This window comes from Leptodactylus fuscus, chromosome 2 (genome assembly GCF_031893055.1).
Source record: "Leptodactylus fuscus isolate aLepFus1 chromosome 2, aLepFus1.hap2, whole genome shotgun sequence".
Lineage (NCBI taxonomy): Eukaryota > Metazoa > Chordata > Amphibia > Anura > Leptodactylidae > Leptodactylus > Leptodactylus fuscus.
Window position 1 is genome coordinate 234722006 of NC_134266.1, and position 23703 is coordinate 234745708.

A 23703-nucleotide genomic window follows, 5' to 3' on the forward strand; every position below is an offset into this window, starting at 1 on the left:
GCCCCGGGGGAGAAGGGGCCGCTGATACTGACCCGGCATCCGCTGTACTAGAGAGGCGGATGCCGGGGAGGGATAGACGCCGGGGCCTGAGACATCGCTACGATCCTCTGCCCTGCATGAAGCCAGCGGCGGGGGGACGGAGGAGCAGAATAGCATCACTCCTCCCGCTGCTGGCTTCATGCAGGGCAGAGGAGCGCAGCGATGTCGCAGGCCCCGGCACCTGTAATGACGTCTATCACTTGCCGGCTTCCGCCTCTCTATTACAGCGGATGCCAGGCGCCACATTCGGGCTATAAGACGCACCCTTCTTTTCCCCCAAAATTTTGGGGAAAAAAAGTGCGTCTTATAGTCTGAAAAATACGGTACTTTTGGATTCAGACCTGCCATTCATGAGGATTATAAAAAAAATCTTGTCCACTACAATAGTTATCGCTGTTCTCTTTCTCGACTAACAAACATTGTCTGGGCACAAGTTGCTTCGTTGCGCAACTCACTAACTGTTCCAGGTTTGTGTCCGCACCATCATTACAACTTCAAAAAGAGACAAATAGTACAGTACAAAATGTAAATGTAATAATTTTCATTAATATCTTTATTTTTTATTTTTTATTAAATTTATTTCACTCTTATTTTTTTTATCGTATTTCTTCAGCCGGATATCAGTGTAGCAGTATAGACATACCTTGCTTTACTCATAGATCAATGGTCTCTGACCCCTGGCTTCACTGCTGTTGGGAAAGTACTGTTCCCAGCATGCCCTGAATACATGTGAGCTGAGAGTTGCAGTCTCCCAAACAACTACAGGCAGGAGTCCACTGATATAGATCAATGTTACTAGTCATTTATATAGAGAGAAATAGAAGGATTTTGCACCCACTACTTCTGCATTGCACTGACCATCTTTCATTTCCATTCCTTTCAATGCTCGAGAATATATGACTTATAAATAAATAATATACATCTGTAGTTTATTGCAGTGTTTTAGGTGGCTGCAGATCAAATTGTCTTCTAAAATCCACACATAAGCTCTGTGATACTGTAGTGCTCGGTCCGCCACAAGAAGCATTGGAATCCTGGATTCTGTTCTAAGTTCAGTAGAAGGTACATTTATTTATGTTAAGACGTGTGCCCAATGTCCTTGGTTGGTCCCTTTTCCCTGGAGTCCTTATGCAAGGGTATGAATTATTAAGTGAAGATACTATGTCATCCAATAATCCATGATCTAAAGAGACAGGCAGATAACTACTGTGAGAAGACAATGTAGACAAGAAACATAACCAGTAGAGATGAGCGAACAGTGTTCTATCGAACACATGTTCGATTGGATATCAGGCTGTTCGATTCGAATCGAACATCACGTGGCAAACTCCAAAAAAATTTGATTCCCCTCCCACCTTCCCTGGCGCTTTTTTTGCACCAATAACAGCGCAGGGGAGGTGGGACAGGAACTACGACACCGGAGGCATCGAAAAAAATCGGAAAAAGTCATTGGCTGCCGAAATCAGGTGACCTCCATTTTAGATGAATAGTGGATTTCAAATCCGGGTCATATGAGAATGTGAACTTTGTGACTAAGAGACAGGGATAGCTGTACAAGCAGGGATAGCTAGGGATAACCTTTATTTAGGGGGGAATGTTATTAAAAATAACTTTTTGGGGCTCTATCGGGTGTGTAATTGTGATTTTTGTGACATAAACTTTTCCCCATAGGAATGCATTGGACAGCGCTGATTGGCCAGAGTACGGAATTCGACCAATCAGCGCTGGCTCTGCTGGAGGAGGCGGAGTCTAAGATCGCTCCACACCAGTCTCCATTCAGGTCCGACCTTAGACTCCGCCTCCTCCGGCAGAGCCAGCGCTGATTGGCCGAAGGCTGGCCAATGCATTCCTATGGGAATGCAGAGACTTAGCAGTGCTGAGCCAGTTCTGCTCAACTACACCGTGTGCCGGTCAGCCCATCAGATGTAGCAGAGCCGAGTGTGCATAAGGGTTCTAGTGCACCCTCGGCTCTGCTACATCTGATGTAGCAGAGCCGAGTGTGCATAAAGGTTCTAGTGCACCCTCGGCTCTGCTACATCTGATGTAGCAGAGCCGAGTGTGCATAAGGGTTCCAGTGCACCCTTGGCTCTGCTACATCTGATGTAGCAGAGCCGAGTGTGCATAAGGGTTCTAGTGGGTTCTAGTGCACACTCGGCTCTGCTATATCAGATGGGCTGACCGGCACACGGTGTAGTTGAGCAGAACTGGCTCAGCACTGCTAAGTCTCTGCATACCCATAGGAATGCATCAGCCAGCCTTCAGCCAATCAGCGCTGGCTCTGCTGGAGGAGGCGGAGTCTAAGGTCGGACCTGAATGGAGACTGGTGTGGAGCGATCTTAGACTCCGCCTCCTCCAGCAGAGCCAGCGCTGATTGGTCGAATTCCGTACTCTGGCCAATCAGCGCTGGCCAATGCATTCTATTAGCCCGATGAAGTAGAGCTGAATGTGTGTGCTTAGCACACACATTCAGCTCTACTTCATCGGGCTAATAGAATGCATTGGCCAATCAGCGCTGGCCAATGCATTCTATGAGCGTGAGCTGAGTTTGCACAGGGGTTCTAGTGCACCCTCGGCTCTGCTACATCTGATGTAGCAGAGCCGAGTGTGCACACTCGGCTCTGCTATATCAGATGGGCTGACCGGCACACGGTGTAGTTGAGCAGAACTGGCTCAGCACTGCTAAGTCTCTGCATTCCCATAGGAATGCATTGGCCAGCCTTCGGCCAATCAGCGCTGGCTCTGCCGGAGGAGGCGGAGTCTAAGGTCGGACCTGAATGGAGACTGGTGTGGAGCGATCTTAGACTCCGCCTCCTGCAGCAGAGCCAGCGCTGATTGGTCGAATTCCGTACTCTGGCCAATCAGCGCTGTCCAATGCATTCCTATGGGGAAAAGTTAGCTTGTGAAAATCGCAAGCTGACAGGGATTTCCATGAAATAAAGTGACTTTTATGCCCACAGACATGCTTCCCCTGCTGTCCCAGTGTCATTCCAGGGTGTTGGTATCATTTCCTGGGGTGTCATAGTGGACTTGGTGACCCTCCAGACACGGATTTGGGTTTCCCCCTTAACGAGTATATGTTCCCCATAGACTATAATGGGGTTCGAAACCCGTTCGAACACTCAAACAGTGAGCGGCTGTTCAAATCGAATTTCGAACCTCGAACATTTTAGGGGGCATTCACACGGAGTAACGCCGGGCGTGTATCACAGCCGTACACGCCGGCGTTACGGCAGACTGCCGAACACTTCCCATTCACATCAATGGGAGTGCTCGTAAACGCCGCTGTTACGAGCGCTCCCATTGAAGTGAATGGGAAAGTGTTCGGCAGTCTGCCGTAACGCCGGCGTGTACGGCTGTGATACACGCCCGGCGTTACTTCGTGTGAATGCCCCTTTAGTGTTCGCTCATCTCTAATAACCAGAATAAAAAATACATTCACTGACGAAAAACATAAAAACACGTTTAACCCCTTCCCGCCGATGGCATTTTTTGGTTTTGGTTTTTCGTTTTTGATTCCCCTCCTTCTAAACCCCATAAATTTTTTATTTCTACGCTCCTAGAGCCATATGAGGTGTTAATCTTTGCAGGACAAATTTTTCTTCATGTGCCACCATTAATTATTCTATATAATGTACTGGGAAGCAGGAAAAAAATTCAGAATGGGGTTCATTTGAAGAAAAAATGTATTTCTGCGACATTCTTACGGGCTTCGGTTTTACGGCGTTCACTGTACAGCCAAAATGACATGTCCCCTGTATTCTGTGTTTCGGTACGATTCCGGGGATACCAAATTCATATGGTTTTATTTACATTTTAACCCCTTAAAAAAATCCAAAACGGTGTTAAAAAAATTTTTTCTAAAAGTCGCCCTATTCTGATAGCCGTAACTTTTTTATACATCCGTGTACAGGGATGCATAGGGCGTCTTTTTTTGCGGGGCCGGGTGTACTTTTTAGTTCTACCAATTTCGGGAAATGCTATTGCTTTGATCACTTTTTATTCAAATTTTTATCAGAATCAAAACGGCAGTTTGGCACTTTCGACTATTTTTCCCACTACAGCGTTTACCGTACAGGAAAAATATTTGTATAGCTTTGTAGAGCGGGCGATTTAGGACACAGGGATACCTAACGTATGTTTTTCACAGTATTTAGCTACTTTTATATATGTTCTAGGGAAAGGGGGGTGATATCAATTTTTAATACTTTTCAAAAAAAAATATTTTTTTTTAACTTTTTTTTTGCATTTATTAGACCCCCTAGGGGTCTTGAACCCAGGGGGTCTGATCACTAATGCAATGCATTAATGCATTGCAAAATACCGGCACTTCTATTTCAGTCTATGTAGCATAGCCTACAATAGAAGCAATGTAATGACAAGCCTTCACAAGGCTCCCGACTGTCATTGTAACGTGACGGCGGCCCTGGAACTTACTCCAGATGCCGACGATCACCAGGAAAATGGCGGCGCCCACGCACCCCCGGGAAAATGGCGCCTCTGTCAGCTTTGACCGAGGAGCTGGAAGAGTTAATGCCTCCGATCGGTCCGGGGACCGATCGGAGACATTAGCGCCGATTGTCTACTGCGTAAAGCAGTAGACACCCTGCGGCTATGGCGGCCGCCCGGCTCCCGCGCGGTCGCCATAGTCACACACCCGGCATCTGCCGCACAAGTACGGCAGATGTCAGGAAAGGGTTAAGACCTCCTAGACACAAGTGCAATGGCACCCTTTATAGCTAAGTGCCTGGATAAAGGTATTATCTGCCATATTTAGGTTACCTGCGGGTATGTAGCTGGAGTCTCCTCTCTTTATTCTGTGCAAAAGGGATTCATAATACTTTTTCAAATTGATCCCTTCTGCCTTAGAAGGGAGGACGAAAAATCTGGAAGGGATTTCGTAGGCAGAACATGTTTTTTCACAGGCAAACCCCAGGTTATAGAGGACGGTCTCTGCATCTGCCTGACACAGGGTGAGGACCTCTGAGATGCTGAAGAAAAAAGAACATTGAGACATTAAACAGGTACATTGGATGAGGACTGTTTTTGATACTGAGAACCTATCCTCAAGATAGGACATTGGTATCAGATCGGTGGGGTCTCACACCCAGATCCTGCACTGATCTATACAGTGTAACGTCTCTGCCTGTTCTGGTCTCTCGCACCACACCCATCTCCTGCACCTTGTTTCCCTCTGTTCATCTAATAGTTAATCTTAACCTGGACTATGTGATTGATAACCTGTCTACCAATCAAATCTGAGGCTGATTCTGGACTTCCTATAAACAGGTCATTTGCTCAAACATGTCTGCTGGCTATTGTGACTCTGTCCCTGCTAAGCTGTTTTTTTGCTATTGTATTACTGACCTCTGATCTTTGGCTTCCCTTGTAACTACTCTTTTGTATTACAATGTGGAGCTGCTTTGTCACTCTGGCTTTGACACTTGGCTTGCTGACTCTTCTGTGTTGTTTTGTCTCATCTTGTTTTGTGTGACACTTACTGAGAGAAGGGACTGACGCCCAGTTGTTGTCTGTCACCTAGGGCAGTTCTGGCAAGTAGGCAGGGACAGGGGCTTGGTCGAGTTTAGGACTCACTGTTTCTGTCTTCCTTTCTTCCTGGTTTCAGCAGCAGCACTAGGGAATTGCATAACTAACAATACCCTGTCATACAGGCTATGAAGCCAGAAGCAGAAGTACATTGTATAGCACCAATGCCAAAGCAATAACAGAGTAAATAATAAGGAAGTCAGAACTTCTAGATAAGTATAGCATACATTATGTATCTATTCTATTGCTATACACTGTACCCTTTGTACATGTGTAATTTCCCAATGGGAACACTACAAAGAGTTTATAAATATATATTTGCTTATGAGAAACAGTATTTGTATTTTTTTGCACATAGTATATGCCTGTGCCTTTCAATAGAGTAAAGCATTGCAGACTGAGTGGTGCTGGGTTCATGGTACAACTCTAAATAAGGGAATTCTGGTTAGGAAAGGAAAGAAACTAGCTAGTCTCTTCCTAATGATCTTCTCTTCTCTCAGTTAGGAGGAGAATGGAAGAAACTGTATAGGAGAAGCATAGAGACTGAGCCAGAGACCTGGTTAGGCTGGGATATATCAGCTCAAAGACAGTCACGTGTTGTTCTGCATTCCGGAGATGGGATTTATCCCTGCTCAATTTATGAAGCCTCTCTGCAAGTAAGGTATATGAGGGTAAAATTACATGGACCTCATATTAGGTATATGAGGGTAAAATTATATGGACCTCATAGCTATGACCCTGCCTGTAGCCTCAAGTCAGACAGGACAACGCTTAAGAATCTATACCCCACAGCCTGGTATTGCAGTTGGACTTGGAAGAAGTATAGCACACTGTTGGATAGGAAGACTGACCTAGCAAGGAAGACACAGACTGCCATAACAAAATGAGTACGAGCTGAGCTCTTAGTCCCAGTAGATGCTGTACCTCCAGTATCTGGAAGCTGTTGGATTTACGGAATTCTATCTCAGTAAATAATCTAAGTTGCGCTGTACTGCAAACTCCGTCATCTTATTTCTGCATGAGCATGACAGGCACTTACACTACCATCAGGCTCAGGGATATGCCTTTAGGACATACCTTTAGGACATGCCTTGGGAAAACAGTAATATCACCATCAGACACTATGCAAGCCCCCTCAGCACTGCAGCATCCCAGGGATATATTTAGAGCAGGGGTAGGGAACGTACGGCTCTCCAGCTGTTGCAAAACTACAATTCCCAGCATGCATACTTGCTCTGCTGATCTTGGAACTCCCATGGAAGTGAATGGAGCATGATGGGAGTTGTAGTTTCACAGCAGCTGGAGAGCCAAAGGTTCCCTATCCCTGATTTAGAGGGTCTGGGGGAGATCCTTGACACAATGACCCCAGTGACTACTACTTGCAACCTCCTGACCTTCCTCCTATCAGACGCTGAATATCATACTGTAGGTGAAGCTTCACTTTTATAATGGTATAGGTTGGAGTTATACACATTGATTCAACAATTGTTACCTGGAACTGGTTTGAGTGGTACTATTGGAGGCCATACTGTTACCCAGGTTAATGGTCTTGAGATTTGGATAGTCTAACACCACACTGTGGAGAATAATAACAGCAATTGCAGCATAACATATTATTTTATGCATTCAGTGTAATAATATTTCTATGCGCTTCATAGGGTTAATATGCTCTGGAAATCCTCACACCTTTTTATATAATGTCGCCAACTATGATAATCCTACAAAGTAATTTATTAGAGACTGTAAGGCATCTCAAGAAATCAGCATTTATTATAAGAAGTTAACCCTTTCACAGACATATGTAAAAATTTATTTGTCACATGTGTGTGTGTGTGTATATATATATATATATATATATATATATATATATATGTAGTATATATACAGTGTTGGCCAAAAGTATTGGCACCCCTGCAATTCTGTCAGATAATACTCATTTGCTTCCAGAAAATAATTGCAAGCACAAATTCTTTGGTATTATTATCTTCATTTAATTTGTCTTCAATGGAAAACCACAAAAAAAATTGTCAAAAAGCCAAATTGGATATAATTCCACATCAAACATAAAAAGGGGGTGGACAAAAGTATTAGCACTGTTAGAAAACTCATGTGATGCTTCTATAATTTGTGTAATTAACAGCACCTGTTACTTACCTGAGGCACCTAACAGGTGGTGGCAATAACTAAATCACACTTGCAGCCAGTTGAAATGGATTAAAGTTGACTCAACCTCTGTCCTGTGTTCTTGTGTGTACCACATTGAACATGAAGAAAAGAAAGAAGACCAAAGAACTGTCTGAGGACTTGAGAAGCAAAATTGTGAGGAAGCATGAGCAATCTCTAGGCTACAAGTCCATCTCCAAAGACCTGAATGTTCCTGTGTCTACCGTGCGCAGTGTCATCAAGAAGTTTAAAGCCCATGGCACTGTGGCTAACCTCCTTAGATGTGGACGGAAAAGTAAAATTGACAAGAGATTTCAACGAAAGATTGTGCGGATGGTGGATAAAGAACCTCGACAAACATCAACAACAAGCTGCCCTGTAGTCCGAGGGTACAACAATATCACCCCGTACTATCCGTCGGCATCTGAATGAAAAGGGACTGTATGGTAGGATACCCAGGAAGACCCCACTTCTTACCCAGAGACATAAAAAAGCCAGGCTGGAGTTTGCCAAAACTTACCTGAGAAAGCCAAAATTGTTTTGGAAGAATGTTCTCTGGTCAGATGAGACAAAAGTAGAGCTTTTTGGGAAAAGGCATCAACATAGAGTTTACAGGGAAAAAAAGAGGCCTTCAAATAAAAGGACACGCCCCCTACAGTCAAACATGGCGGAGGTTCCCTGATGTTTTGGGGTTGCTTTGCTGCCTCTGGCTCTGGACTGCTTGACCGTGTGCATGGCATTATGAAGTCTGAAGACTACCAACACATTTTGCAGCATAATGTAGGGCCCAGTGTGAGAAAGCTGGGTCTCCCTCAGAGGTCATGGGTCTTCTAGCAGGACAATGACCCAAAACACACTTCAAAAAGCACTAGAAAATGGTTTGAGAGAAAGCCCTGGAGACTTGTAAAGTGGCCAGCAATGAGTCCAGCCCTGAATCCCGTAGAACACCTGTGGAGAGATCTCAAAATGGCAGTTTGGAGAAGGCCCCCTTCACATCTCAGGGACCTGGAGCAGTTTGCCAAAGAAGAATGGTCTAAAATTCCAGCAGAGCCTTGTAAGAAACTCATTGATGGTTACCGGAAGCGGTTGTGCGCAGTTATTTTGTCTAAAGGTTGTGCTACCAAGTATTAGGCTGAGGGGGTTTTGTGTACAATGATCAATGAGTTGACTTTTTTTTCATTCTCTTTTGTGTTTTTTCATTGCAAGCAAAATAAATGAAGATATTAATACCAAAGAGTTTGTGCTTGCAATCATTTTCTGGAAGAAACTGAGCATTATCTGACACAATTGCAGGGGGGCCAATACTTTTGGCCAACACTGTATATATCAGACTATCAGATACTATCAAAGTGATAAATTCCTTTGCATTGCAAGATAAAAAGTAACATACTCCTCTATCCATGGCACTTCATTGTCTGGACATGGTCCCCTTTGCCTCAGGGGCTCAGAGCGCCAGACGCTTTGAGGTTCACATCAGACAAAATAGTAGTGTCACAGGTCGCTGGAGCTGGAATGGTGACGTCATTTACATCATGTGAGTGACATCACATGGCATGTGAAGGAAAGGTGACCAGGAGCAGACAATGGAGCACTGGGGATAAGTGAGTTTGTCCCATGGCCACAACTGAGGTTGCCTCAAATACTGGAAAACACCTTCAAGCATTCCAGTTATTCTCTAATAGATTGTAAGCTCTTGCAAACAGGACTCTAACTCATATTGCATGTTATATTAATTAATTTGTTACAGTGTAATCTGATTTTGTCTGTTCATGTACACATTGACTTGTAAAGTAGAATATGTTGGGGCATATAAGCAAACATTCTAATGCCAAATTCCTAAAAGAAATACCCTCCCCCTTCACTATTGAGGATTTGCTAGCCAGACATCTCTTTTAAAGAGTCTACTACTTTGGAAATGTATTCACATCCCTGAAAAATATTGTTACATGCAGGGACTTTCAGTGACTACGTGTCTCTCAAATATTCTGCAACAATATACAGTGTTGTACATTGAAGTGCAAAGTTTCAGGGCGATTATTGGCATACACTCTGGGTTTACTGGGACCCTGAAAGGACCTGAGCAACAAGAACACAGACAACTTGGCATCAATAATATGGATTGGTCTTTACCTTATTCTGTTCCTATTGTGATTAGATAAAAGAGTTGCTGAAAAAAATATATAAAAAATGTTTATCTACTGACGGTATACAGCTTATATTGTAGCATTCCAAAATATATTTTCCATTTTACTCTGACCTCTAGTGGAGACAGTATAAATTCCTGACATTTGTGGAAATAGAAGTGTAGGAAATTCAAGTTGTTAGGGTGTATTCACACTGAGTAAACGCTAGCTTATTCTGAACGTAAAACACGTTCAGAATAAGCGGCGTCTAAAGCAGCTCCATTCATTTCTATGGGAGCGGGGATACGAGCGCTCCCCATAGAAATGAATGGGCTGCTTCTTTCACTCCGTGCAGTCCCATTGAAGTGAATGGGAAGTGCCGGCGTGTACGCTCCGGCATGAGCAGAGCTTGCTGTATACGCCGGCACTCCCCATTCACTTCAATGGGACTGCACGGAGTGAAAGAAGCAGCCCATTCATTTCTATGGGGAGCGCTCGTATCCCCGCTCCCATAGAAATGAATGGAGCTGCTTTAGACGCCGCTTATTCTGAACGTGTTTTACGTTCAGAATAAGCTAGCGTTTACTCAGTGTGAATTCACCCTTAATGTGTTGTAAGGATTTATGTTTAAATTATGAATTGTCTATTAAAGTTAGCAATTTTTAGGGCTGTTTCGTTCTTATTTCAATACTTAAAGGTGTCTGGTTTTCCTATGAATATAACTATATTTACATTTTTAGACAACTAAAATTTAAACATTTTTGAAAATATAAAAAAAATTAAATTTTGCCGAATTTTCTCTTATCATCTTAGTGGTGCCAGTCTATGTTTTTATCAGGGGTGTGGCTATAGGGGTTAAAGCAATAGAAGCTGCTACTGGGCCTTGTAATGTGAACAAGCCCTCAAAGTCTCTCGGACAAATAATATATACTACTATTTCAAATGACAGACGGTTTGCACACCACTGCGTTGAGAGGCCATATACCAGATCTAACAGTGCTATCCATCTGTATGCAAATGAGTTCTCTTGCAGCACTGGGGGCGGTCCCCAGAGCTCAAACAGCACTAGGGGCGTCCCCAATGCTGCGAGAGAACTCTCCAGCGCCGTCTCCATCTTCTTCTGGAACGGCCTCTCTGCGCGTCTTCTTCTAGAGCTGGGTTCAAACTTCTAGGCCCCGGGCCTCAGGAAGAGCTGACTGCGCCCCCAGTGCTGCGAGAGAACCGGGATTTCTACAGAACAGCGGCACGGAGAAGACATCTAAAGGTAGGAGAAGAATAGCCTTTCTTAAGGATATTCCTACTTGTGATTGACAAAAAAAAATGTGATTTTAATGATAGAATCTCTTTAAATTGGGATGAGCTGCAATACCAGACACAACCCATGGATAAGAGTGGTGCTGTTTCTGGTAAAACAAGCAGACCACTTATTCTAATGTCCTATTTAATGGTATCGTCATATTCTGATCTTACCTTCAGCTCCAAGAGTAAAGTCATCGTCCAGGCTGTTTCCTTTACAATATGACACTGAAAATAAAAGAATACTGTAATTCATGTATTATTGTAGTGTTCTAGTTATTATAGATTTTACTTAGTGATGCACAAACCTCATGAGATTCATTTTTTGAATATTTGTAAAATTCACTGGTATAATTTGTCTTGGATTGAAAGTCGGACGGTAATGCATAGTAAAGTGCGTTATTGTATTCTGGGGTTTCTTCTTACCTACCTCTCCTGGGCTCATCTGTGGCATCTTCTGATGTTATTATTTTCTAGACCTCGAGGTCACTGCTAAGGCCTCCTTTTTGATAAACTGAGAATGTTGTCACCTGCTCCATGGTTGTAGCACAACATGCCTTGTTAAATGCAGACAGTGTTTTTCATGCTTTCCCAGCCATCACAAGTGCTAAAGGGGTTTCTGTTACTAATGTTTCCTTACGCTGTATATAGTTGATCATTGACAGTAGCATTGGTTACTTTGCCTTTAAGTGCTGTTGCTATTAAACATAACTGTATGTACATTATAAAGGGGCCTTCTTAGGGCCTTTTTCAACTTTGTGGTAGCATCAACCATTTTCTTCGGAGTGGCTGCTGGGGGAGTAGCATACCAGCCAGAGATAGGAATAGACTTGACAGGTTAGAAGGGCCAGCTCTGTCCTGGGGAGCCCCCTGGACCCAGTACAGGCGGTGGGTGACTGGAGGACACTGTCTGTGGTGAGCGCCATGCGGGAGAACAACTCCCATCCCATGTATGAGACCGTGATAGCACTGGGCAATACTGTCAGTGACCGACTGCTTCACTCCAAGTGTGAGAAGGAGCTATCGGAGATCCTTCCTTCCAACCGCGGTCAGGCTGTATAATCTACATCAGGCTAAGTGGAGATCACTCCGCACAGAGAACTAAATGATCCTGAGTTTTTCTTTTCTTTTTAGTTGCTATGACTCCTGGTATCTTTTTCTATCTGCTATGAGCTTGTAGGTGTTCTTTCTTGTAATATATTACTGTCTTATCCATGCTGCTGTAACACACTGAATTTTCCTATGGTGGGACTATTAAGCGATTATTTTATCTTATCTTATAATGTAGCTAGGACAGTTTTCTAGTGTATTAGATTTGGCGATTCCCAACCAACATGGCACTGCGAAGCGTACCCCCAGACATAATAAGTGTAAGTAACTACATTGTGACTGGACCACACCAGTCTCAAACCATATGGATTGTAATAATAAGAATCTCATAGTAAACGCTTAGAAAAGAGTCGCAGAGAAGGTTGGTGTTCACTATAGGCACAGTATGGCGGGGTAGTGGTGGGGAAGAAAGAGGAACAAGATTCTGGAACAGCCCAGAGTCTACGGTCCACTTAATCCTCCATCCCCCAGTACTAATCTAACTGATAATGAAGCAATTGAATGTGCAGAATTGTCTCCACTGCATAAAATGCGAATAATTACCCAGAAATGTGTTTTCTGCAGAGACATTTCGACAAGTGGTTATCTATAAATATTTTCAGTTACCAGAAGCAGAGAGGATTTCCTGTGTTGGGTTATTTTTATCAGTTCCCATCAATCAAAGTGATGTTATATAAAACCAGGCAAGTATACAAACCATAAACTCACATACACTCAAATATGTGGTTTATTTATAGGATGCAAAGAAATAATCTGATCCTGAGAACGAAGGGGCCGTGGTTTTTCCATGCCCATACCCCTTCAGCTGCAACGGAGCTCCACACAAGTCAATAGGGCTTCGCTGCAGTTTTCTGCACAGCGGGATAATTGGAGCATTGGGGAAAACTGTAACGGGGACGCAGTGCTAAACCTGCGCAGCAGTCTTTCATTTTCAGGTTCAGTGTCGGTCCCAATAACCAGACCTAGACTGATCTGAACATTATGGTGTATCCATAACTTCTAAGCCAGGATGGGAATAGAAGAGGTGCACGGAACACAGTTAATGCAGATTCTGCTTACTATACTGTATAACGTTGGAGATTTAATCATTTACATGCAAGAGATCATGTGAGCTTAGGCAGACAGATCAGTGCTAGGGTGTGTGTAAATGTAAGTAATATGTGTGCAGTGTGTTGCATGCCTGAGTTTGTGCAGGCAGGATATGATTTAAGGATGGTATCTCACATACTGGTTGCGGCGAGCAGTCAAGTTGGCACTCCTTGCAAATGAATTGTTTACTCCTCATTGATATAACTGTGTAGGGTATATGAGCTTGTTGTGTAATGCAGGGATAATGAGCTGACCTGCAAGGGTCCTGGTTGTTGAACCCCACCCCCCATAGGTGTAATGTTGATGGTCTATGCTAAGTATAGGTCATCTATATTAGAAAGCTGAATGACCCATTTAATAAATGGGATACTGTGGGTGACAGGAGGGGCTCTAAAAGGAGGAATGGCTTCGTGTTATAGAGATTGTGGTCTTAACAATTTGATGGCATGCAGCCCTTCCTTAATGCAGAAACGTGTTGGGTGATACAAGGTTATATGGTAGGGACAGATCTTCTTCTGCATTGAGGTTATTGGGGTAAAGTTTTAATGACACTACTCAGGCCAGAGAATGAATGTGTTAGAGAGGGATAGGCCAATATTTAGCAATCCATTGCAGCAGTGTGTAACAGCTTTGGTTGAGTTGTGCTTTGATCCCCTTATTAGGGATCCGTTTTTCACTAGTGTGATATCACAGCGTGATATGGGCCATTGTTGCTTTTCTATTAATTGAGTTCTAAATAAAATTATGATTTTCCAGTTCTTTTCTCATGCCGGTGTTAATCAAAACACGAAATACCATCTTTAATTTATATTTTCCCCCCTTATGATCTATACCTGCTTTTAACTTCAAAAACTGTATCTGAAAACCTGAATGTTTAAGGCTTAGTTCACGTAGTGTTTTTTTCCTATCAGTAACATAGTTTGGTTTCTAATTTATGCTCCTGAGTAAAAATGTTAATATTAGAAACGCAGCTACAGAAGCAGCAAGGTAGTAGCTCCAGCTCGGAAATTGGGACGTGGTTACATGGACAATCTCAACCCTCCCTGCATTTTGATGCAATGAATACCTATGTTGCATAAATCTCAATGCAAAGACGTAGCATGCTGCATGTAGACTTGGACGCCATAGCAAACAATAGAAAATGTCACCCGAAGTATCTCTTTGGGAGCTTCTTTGTTGTTTGAAACACATCTTTCAAAAAAATTCTGGCAGAATGTGTCATTAATACATTTGTAATATACTTTATTAACAAATTTTATCTCCTTTTGTGGCATCCAGTGCTGAAATCCATTTTGTTTACTTGTTTGTTGCTAAGTGAAGTCTATGCTATGTTTATAACTGGAGTATGGATGGAGCATATATATATATATATATATATATATATATATATATATGTTTTACAGATAATGACTGTCATCTTGATGTCATATAAAAGCCAAGAATCTAATTTTACATACGACACAAGAATCACCGTTCTATGTTATAAAATGTCCAGGATATAACGCTTTGAAGTGACTGTCCTGCCTAGCCTCAGCTCTCCTGCAACATACTGTACATGAGCCTCCCCCAACACAACCTCCTTGTTCTAGTTGACCACCTGCACGTGAGCAGCCCACTAACTTATGTACCAGGTTATGTTAGAAATGATCAGCAACTGCAGCAGGAGCAAGCTAGTAGCTCCAACCCTCAGACTGTGCCGTTCACTCACGGACCATCCTACTCCACTCGCATTTTGAATCAACTTCTAACAAAACAATGGAGACACCAATAGACGTTCAGAAGATCACCAACTTTAACCAACCTTTAGGAATATATGGAACATCTTCACATGAGGTTTCAGAACATGAACTGCAAAACAATGCAAATATATTGTATGTTAATGCCTTTGCAGCAGGAATATTTGTCTGTGTGCTATCAGCAATGAAAATCATTATAAGTATCTACCATATAGTATCTCTTAAGTCATTTCCATTCTGTATATTTGGCCTACTTTCCCCTGGCTTTAGCTTATGATTTGCTCATCTAAATCCTATTATTAATTAATAATGTGTTAAAGAGGACCATTCATGTCCTCGGGCGCTTTATATACCGCTACAAAGCTGACAGTGCGCTGATTTCAGTGCACTGTTGGCTTTCCCGTTATGTGCCATGGGCAAGAGATATCGGTGCCATTACCGGTATCTCTTCAATATCAGAAGGGTGTTCCTGACAGTCTAGCAGGGCAGTAAGGAATGGCCCTCCTGACAGTACTCATCCAAAGCCCTGTACTATCAGAGGAAGCATTCACTACAGCCCAGCCATGACGGTAAGCTGTGAGGAACACCCCCAGTCACACTAGCCGAGTGAGGTGTTTTTTGGGCTGGATTCTGAGGGTGATTCCCGCATCAAAATCCGGTCCAAAAAACCCTGTGTGAACCTAGCCTTAGAGAGCTAAAATATATAGGATGGATAGATGGATAGATAGATAGATAGATAGGAGATAGATAGATAGATAGATAGATAGGATACTAGGAGGCCTAAGGGCTTGTTCACACGGAGGCGGTGGGGGGCGGATTTTGACACAGAGAGTGACACGGGAGCCGTGTCACTCTCGGGTCAAAACCCACCTGCCACAACCATCGCGGTCGCAGCTTTCCCCTCCGTAGCCAGCTCAAATGAATGAGCCGACACCGGAAGGTGCTGCCGCTAGGCCTCCGCAGCTTCCGCCTGAAGAAAGGTCATGTCGCTTCTTTTTTTCTGCTAGCAGAAAAAAAAATGCAATCTACATAGACCACTATTGTAAAGGGGCGGATTTTGAAGCGAAATCTGCTGTCAAAATCTGCCCCTTTGTTCACGTGTGAACTAGCCCTAAGAGTGTTATACCCTGTGTTTTAAGCCAATTTAAGGTGTAGTTCACATACTGTTCTTGTACAACATCCTAACACCCTGCCAATGCTAAACCTGTTACGCAATTGATAACACAGATTTCTTGGATAGGTTTCGGCATTATGTTAGCAAACGGTTGGCAAATTTTAGCTCATTAAACCAAGCTCGGTACTTGTCTGCGTATCTAATACATTTTCCAGTTGTATCCTTATAACACTGCAGTCATGCCAGCAGTTTCCAAGAAGAACTTAAAGTAAAAACTGAGTGCCAGAAGCCAAACAAACCCCAAACTTCCCCTCCGCTGGAAGGAGCCCGCCACGGATTGTGTGCCTGAACAATACACAGCAAGCTCAGGTGGATTTACACTGAAGCCAGTAATAGATCTCCTGGCTCGAAACGCATTTGCTCTGGTGTATTGAAGCCAGAGGATCCTTTCAGAGGATCACACGTGAAATGCTTCGACTAATAGTTAACGAGTGATTTTTTGATCTATATCTCTACACTCTTGGAAATGATATCAATGTAAGTGCTAGCATGGAGGAAAGACAACAATGATGTTATCAACAGGGAGAAGAATATCTATCTACTGTATGTCACTGAACTTAAAAGTACATGTTGGGAAAGCCTGTAATAACATGAAGAGGAAATACCTATTCATAAAGTTTCTAAGTAATCTTCATTTTTAGCATCACTCATATATCAGTATACTGTTTATTAGATTGGTGGCGTAAGGTTATGTCCAGTATTATGCACATTTGCAGCAAACTGTTCCATGCATTGGACCCTTCCACCAGTTGCCCCAGACCTGGACACAACAGGGCTCTCATACAACATGATCTTAAAGGCCAGCAAAGGATGGCCCCGTTTGTTGCTGAATTTGGAGCCAAGCACTTGCTGTTGGCGTCTATTTTTTACAGGTTGAGTCACAAATAAACTAGTATACCTAATGGATGATATATCCTGTGCTATAGCAATAACACATGTTACTACACAATTAACAGAATGCAATTAAATGACATGCACATGTTCTGCATAGATGGGAATCATTTGTATGCATATAATAATCTTTATATTTATGAATCAGATAAATATAGCGGGTTCATAATTCTGGTTCATTATATACATTTTTTAACCCTTTGGCTGGGGCCCCCAGGGGCTTAAAACGCCACAATTTACCCGTGGCTGAGACACCGCCTGAAAAATCGCGCTGTTTTAGAGTAACTGCATAGTGGATGGGGTTCTTGCGAATCCCATGCCCATTTTATGTGGACACGCTGCGATTTCCAAAACCGGCGCGGAAATCGCAGCATGTCAATTATATCTATGGATACACTAGCGTCTTCCCTATAGATATAATTGTAACAGAAAGTCCGCAGAAGAAAACTCAGCAAACTTTCTGTTTAAAGAGCCATGGGATGCGTTCCTGGCGTGACTTTTTAAAGTGCTGCAAGTCGTCCCATGGGGCCTTAGCGATCTAACACATTTTAGCATTCAGTCAGTACCACTTTATCCCATTTACATTCCCACTCTAGTAACAGTTTAGATTTTATATTCAGTATAGCTTTACAAGACCTTGTATTTTTTGGTCATTTTTTTTAACTTTTTGTTTTTGAGAGGTGAGTTGAACAAAAAACATCAATTCTGGCATCTAAATTTTTAAGATTTATGGCGTTTATCATGTAGAATAAATGATATGCTGATTTTTATTTTAGGGGTTGCCATTGATGTGGTGGTACCAATTTAGTGTTTTGGGGTTTTTTTGAACAGGGGAAATAAAGTATATTTTTTATTTTTCTGTATCATATTGTAGCTGCTGCAGTCCGAATTGAATGCAGCATATAAGGAGTTGAATGGAAAGTCTGTTTTCTGATTGGTAATGGAGGGGTATGAACAAATGAATGTATGAATGTATGAACAAATGTCCATGGTACCCCCTCCCCGGGTTATCTGAAGTCACAGGTTAAAGTGAAAGTGAACATATTTGAAGCTTCACTTTAACCAGTGAGATGTCAAAATTTAGGTGGGCTATAGACATGATCTTGGTCTTGTTTTAAGGTTGCAGTTCTAGGAGTTATAGCATTTTAAAATGAGTGCAATCCTTGGGGTCTCCCTGGATGTGTCCTGCTCAGTTTGAACTGTAATGCACTTGGCTCAAACTCCAAGCAGGGTTTCTTCTAGAACAGTGTGTGGGTGTCTTGGGGGGGGGGGGAATAAAATATTTGTCTTGTTGCAAATATATTTCTTTTTAAGTAAAGCATTTAATGGGGCTCTATCACTGAATTTTCGCAATTTTAGATAAACATATGCCTGAATAGCCTTTAAAAAAAGGCTATTCAAGTCCTGCTAATCGTTTGTTAAAAGACCCCCGAATTTTAATTAATTACCTTCTAAATGTTTATGTAAATGAGCCCTCCGTGCACTCCTCACGTCATACTCTGTTCACACCCTCCTCTTTTGGTTCCAGTATGTAAGTCCCTCCTCTTGCTTTCGATTCACTGCCTCTAACTGTCTCTTCCCTGTTAGTGGTACAGGACCTGTGATGACGTCACTACAAGGTCCCTCGTCATCTTCTAAGTAGTGATCTATGCAGAGCAGGAGCTGCAGCTCCCTTTTTCTATCATAGCATAGATCTACTGTGCACATGGAGATCTATGATAGACACAGGGTATGACATATATATAATATATGGAGAGACAGAGTGTAAGACATCATTATCAACTAGTGGGTAATGCTTTGGAAGACGATTTATTTGCTTTTGTATTTGGGGCTCCTATAAAGGAAGTGAAACTAGTGAAAAAATGTAACTAATAATGACAGCTAAGATCACCTCCACATACTGTATAACATCTACATAGCATGTAGGAGGTGATCGTTTCCTGACAAGTTTGTATGCTTCGTGGTATCACTTCATCCTGTAACTTATTGTCTGACCTTTTGGTGTGAATTAAAGACGTCAGGGCTTATATAACAAAAGGGACAGAAAAAGACATTGCTGACATCTGCACAGGCTAAAACTGAAATTCAGCATAGAGGTTTAGATCTAAAAAAAAAAAAAAAACAGATTTCTCTACTACATAACATTGAGATCCCAACCTGTCTAACATACCCCATAAAATCATGATTATTCTGATACTACTTGTATCCTTATAAACAGAAGACCCCACAACTGAAATGAGCAGAATTAGGACTGACCTAATGACTGCCACGACTATATCCACCCACCTGCAATCCTGCAGCCAGTTTTGTATCATTTCCACAGTACAACCCTCTGAAAAAAAGAGAAATCTTATGTTGTATGTCATATTATTTTGTGTTCCCTGTATTTGTGTTATGTACACAGCATATAAAGATGTAATAAGCATTGCATTAATAAGAAACATCTCTAAGGCTGATACAGCTGCCGAGTTTTACCAATGTGTGCTGTCTGTGTTCCCCACACAAATCCAAAAAATTGGAGACATTCTCTATATACTGTATCTGTTTTTCAAACCAATCGTCCCTATTATAATCTGCAAGTCTGTGAAAATCAGTCAGCACATGAATGCCAACCATATACAGTCCATTTTTCATGAATCCAAAGTATTGAAATAAATTTTAGGAAAAAAATATTCATCTGTTTTTCTGTCCACCAAGAACAAAAAACATCCATCAACTGACAATATGTTGTGTGCGGAGAACACGGATGGCACGCATCTTATAGAAACTTGCATCTGAATAAGGCCTGGTTCACATCTGTGTTCAGAAATCCATTTGGGGAGTCTGCATGGGGACCCCTGAACCGAATACCGAATGTATTGACAAGCAGGTGAGCTTATGAAAGCACATGGACCCCATAGACTATCATGGGGTCCATGTATTTTTCCGCGTGGTGTCCGCATGGGTTATGTGTAAAGAAAAGTGTTTCATGAACTACTTTCCTCTTCGCATGACTCATGTGGACACCGCATGGAAAACACACAGACCCCATTATAGTCTATGGGGTCCGTGTGCTTTTATAAGCTCACCGAACACAAATGTGAATCAGGCCTAAACTCTAATGGTAAAGCTACATGGTAACACTATACTTTGTGATATGATCCGATGCTGGTCTCTACTTCCTGGTCTCATACTGACACACAGGAAATCCCACTAATCCAATCACTGACCAAGCCATTGATTGTCTAGGTGGGATTCTTCTGCCCCTGTCAAGATGGGACCAGGGGCTCAATAAGATGGGACCAGGGGCGTGATAAGATGGGACCAGGGGCGTGATAAGATGGGACCAGGGGCTCAATAAGATGGGAGCAGGGGCGTGATAAGATGGGACCAGGGGCGTGATAAGATGGGACCAGGGGCTCAATAAGATGGGACCACGGGCGTGATAAGATGGGACCAGGGGCTCAATAAGATGGGACCAGGGGCTTGATAAGAGTTTTTTTAAGCCTTTCTGGCCCTTACAAAACATCATGTTGAAATATCCTTTAAAATCACCTATACTATGGCTTTTTATCTACAGTTCTATTAAAAAAAATCCTGAAGACTGTCTCTGAGGAATAAAGAAGTCATTGCCAAGTTTTTACATCGGTTTTAAAGCTGAATTTCTTTAATGGAGTTAATGGGAATACTTGCAGCAAAGCTACAACAATAAATCACAAGACCATGACTATGAAAAATTATTGCAACTACAGAAAGCTATAAATGTAAAAGCACTGAAGATATTGCGGTTTTGATATTTACCTTCCAGAAAAGCGTCATCCATATCTTGAAATGTAAATTCTGACATTGACATTATTAGAGCTACGGAGTCTTCTTCCTCCGCTGTCATGTCGGCACGGTGCGATCGTGTCCAGGCTAAACGCCTGACTGCTGATGGGATAACACTTGTCATTGCTGGAAATTTCATGGGCTGTAGAAGTTATAAATGCTGCAAAAAAGAAATTTAAAAAAAACTCAATTGATATATACAGTCCTATGAAAAAGTTTGGGCACCCCTATTAATCTTAATCATTTTTAGTTCTAAATATTTTGGTGTTTGCAACAGCCATTTCAGTTTGATATATGTAATAACTGATGGACGCAGTAATATTTCAGGATTGAAATTAGATTTATTGTAATAACAGAAAATGTGCAATATGCATTAAACCAAAATTTGACCGGTGCAAAAGTATGGGCACCTCAATAGAAAAGTGACATTAATATTTAGTAGATCCTCCTTTTGCAAAGATAACAGCCTCTAGTCGCTTTCTGTAGCTTTTAATCAGTTCCTGGATCCTGGATGAAGGGATTTTGGACCATTCCGCTTTACAAAACAATTCAAGTTCAGTTAAGTTTGATGGTCGCCGAGCATGGACAGCCCGCTCTCAAGTGATCTGAAAACAAAGATTGTTCAACATAGTTGTTCAGGGGAAGGATACAAAAAGTTGTCTCAGAGATTTAACCTGTCAGTTTCCACTGTGAGGAACATAGTAAGGAAATGGAAGACCACAGGGACAGTTTTTGTTAAGCCCAGAAGTGGCAGGCCAAGAAAAATATCAGAAAGGCAGAGAAGAAGAATGGTGAGAACAGTCAAGGACAATCCACAGACCACCTCCAAAGAGCTGCAGCATCATCTTGCTGCAGATGGTGTCACTGTGCATCAGTCAACAATACAGCGCACTTTGCACAATTAGAAGCTGTATGGGAGAGTGATGAGAAAGAAGCCGTTTCTGCAAGCACGCCACAAACAGAGTTGCCTGAGGTATGCAAAAGCGCATTTGAACAAGCCAGCTTCATTTTGGAAGAAGGTCCTGTGGACTGATGAAACAAAGATTGAGTTGTTTGGTCATACAAAAAGGCGTTATGCATGGCGTCCAAAAAAACCAGCATTCCAAGAAAAACACTTGCTACCCACTGTAAAATTTGGTGGAGGTTCCATCATGCTTTGGGGCTGTGTGGCCAATGCCGGCACCGGGAATCTTGTTAAAGTTGAGGGTCGCATGGATTCCACTCAGTATCAGCAGATTTTTGAGAATAATGTTCAAGAATCAGTGATGAAGTTGAAGTTACGCCGGGGATGGATATTTCAGAAAGACAATGATCCAAAACACTGCTCCAAATCGACTCAGGCATTCATGCAGAGGAACAATTACAATCCCAGTCCCCAGACCTGAATATCATTGAACATCTGGGGGATGATTTGAAGCAGGCTGTCCATGCTCGGCGACCATCAAACTTAACTGAACTTGAATTGTTTTGTAAAGAGGAATGGTCCAAAATCCCTTCATCCAGGATCCAGGAACTGATTAAAAGCTGCAGGAAGTGACTAGAGGCTGTTATCTGTGCAAAAGGAGGATCTACTAAATATTAATGTCACTTTTCTGTTGAGGTGCCCATACTTTTGCACCGGTCAAATTTTGGTTTAATGCATATTGCACATTTTCTGTTAGTACAATAAACCTCATTTCAATCCTGAAATATTACTGTGTCCATCAGTTATTAGATATATCAAACTGAAATGGCTGTTGCAAACACCAAAATATTTAGAACTAAAAATGATTAAGATTAATAGGGGTGCCCAAACTTTTTCATAGGACTGTATATTCGCAAAAATAGGCAGCACTCCAATGAAGTAGTGGAAGTCAACACCCATCATTCAGTCGTTTTCAACACAGTGTTTGGAGTTAGAAGCAGACAGCTGCATATACTGCTGTGACCCCTTTGCCCTGTTATAGCTGAACTCCCATTTAAGTGAATAAGAAGTGAGTGGCCATAGAGCAGCACTAGCACAACATGGCCCCTAACCCGAGTACAGAGCCATCTACTTCTGGTTCAGTACTAAGACAGCTAAAATCTCCGGGTAATAGAGTGGAAACTTCTTTGTAAACTTCCCATGACCCAAGGCTCCTTTCAAAACAAGATGCAAACGACTTGCTTTATTCTGAGACACCTACAGAAACGGTAACGTCTTGTTGGGGAAGTCAGCGTGTGGTGGGTAGATGTTATTGTACTTCAGCTTTGACTTTCACTATGAGCTTTGGCTACAATACCGACTGACGTCTCTTTTTACTGGTATGGCTGCCTTAACCATTTCAACAATAATAGACATGTATCTAGTCAGCGGTGGAATAAGTTCCAGATCCTGGATGTAAGTTCTAGCATCCCATAAGACTAGTAAACTGCAATAGATTTGGTTTAGATGTCCATAAGTCCTGGTCTCATACTCTTCAGGACAGAAGTTTCATCTAACACCATAGCTGCAGGAAGATATGAGAAAGAATCTAAAAATTCGCCCATCAGTTAAAATATAAACCGTCCAACACTTCACTAATATAATACTTATACAGCAATTCATGTGCATACATCTGTGCTTAAGAAAGTCTTCCAGGATTGAACTTACCGCATGTTCTTGTCCCCTCCGTACTGAGATATGTCAGGCACATCTGTTGAAGAATACATACAGGAAGCTCAGTATGACAATCTTGCTATCTCGCTACAACATTCGGTTTTTAGTAACCAC

The 23703-nt window shown here is 42.2% G+C and overlaps 1 protein-coding gene across 1 annotated transcript; it reads right to left on the reverse strand.

Moving 5' to 3' along the window:
* Positions 1–569: 569 nt before the first annotated feature.
* TESPA1 (thymocyte expressed, positive selection associated 1) lies at positions 570–23651 on the reverse strand. Its single transcript, XM_075265853.1, has 9 exons — positions 23584–23651; positions 20946–21132; positions 19452–19497; positions 15166–15212; positions 11340–11393; positions 9877–9913; positions 7076–7159; positions 4819–5027; positions 570–1222 (listed from the first exon to the last, which is right to left on the reverse strand). Exons 2-9 carry the CDS (start codon positions 21109–21111, stop codon positions 1092–1094), a joined length of 774 nt encoding a protein of 257 aa, XP_075121954.1. The 5' UTR covers positions 21112–21132; positions 23584–23651; the 3' UTR covers positions 570–1091.
* Positions 23652–23703: the final 52 nt, after the last annotated feature.

What these genes read in the sequence shown, in the direction of transcription:
- TESPA1 (XM_075265853.1), bottom strand. Translation starts at nt 21,111, where the DNA reads ATGAAATTTCCAGCAATGACAAGTGTTATCCCATCAGCAGTCAGGCGT. An exon ending in CTTTACTCTTGGAGCTGAAG is followed by an intron (nt 9,914 to 11,339) that starts GTAAGATCAGAA and finishes TATTTTTTTCAG; the next exon opens with CAACTCTTTTATCTAATCAC. An exon ending in ACCACTCAAACCAGTTCCAG is followed by an intron (nt 5,028 to 7,075) that starts GTAACAATTGTT and finishes TTTTTTCTTCAG; the next exon opens with CATCTCAGAGGTCCTCACCC.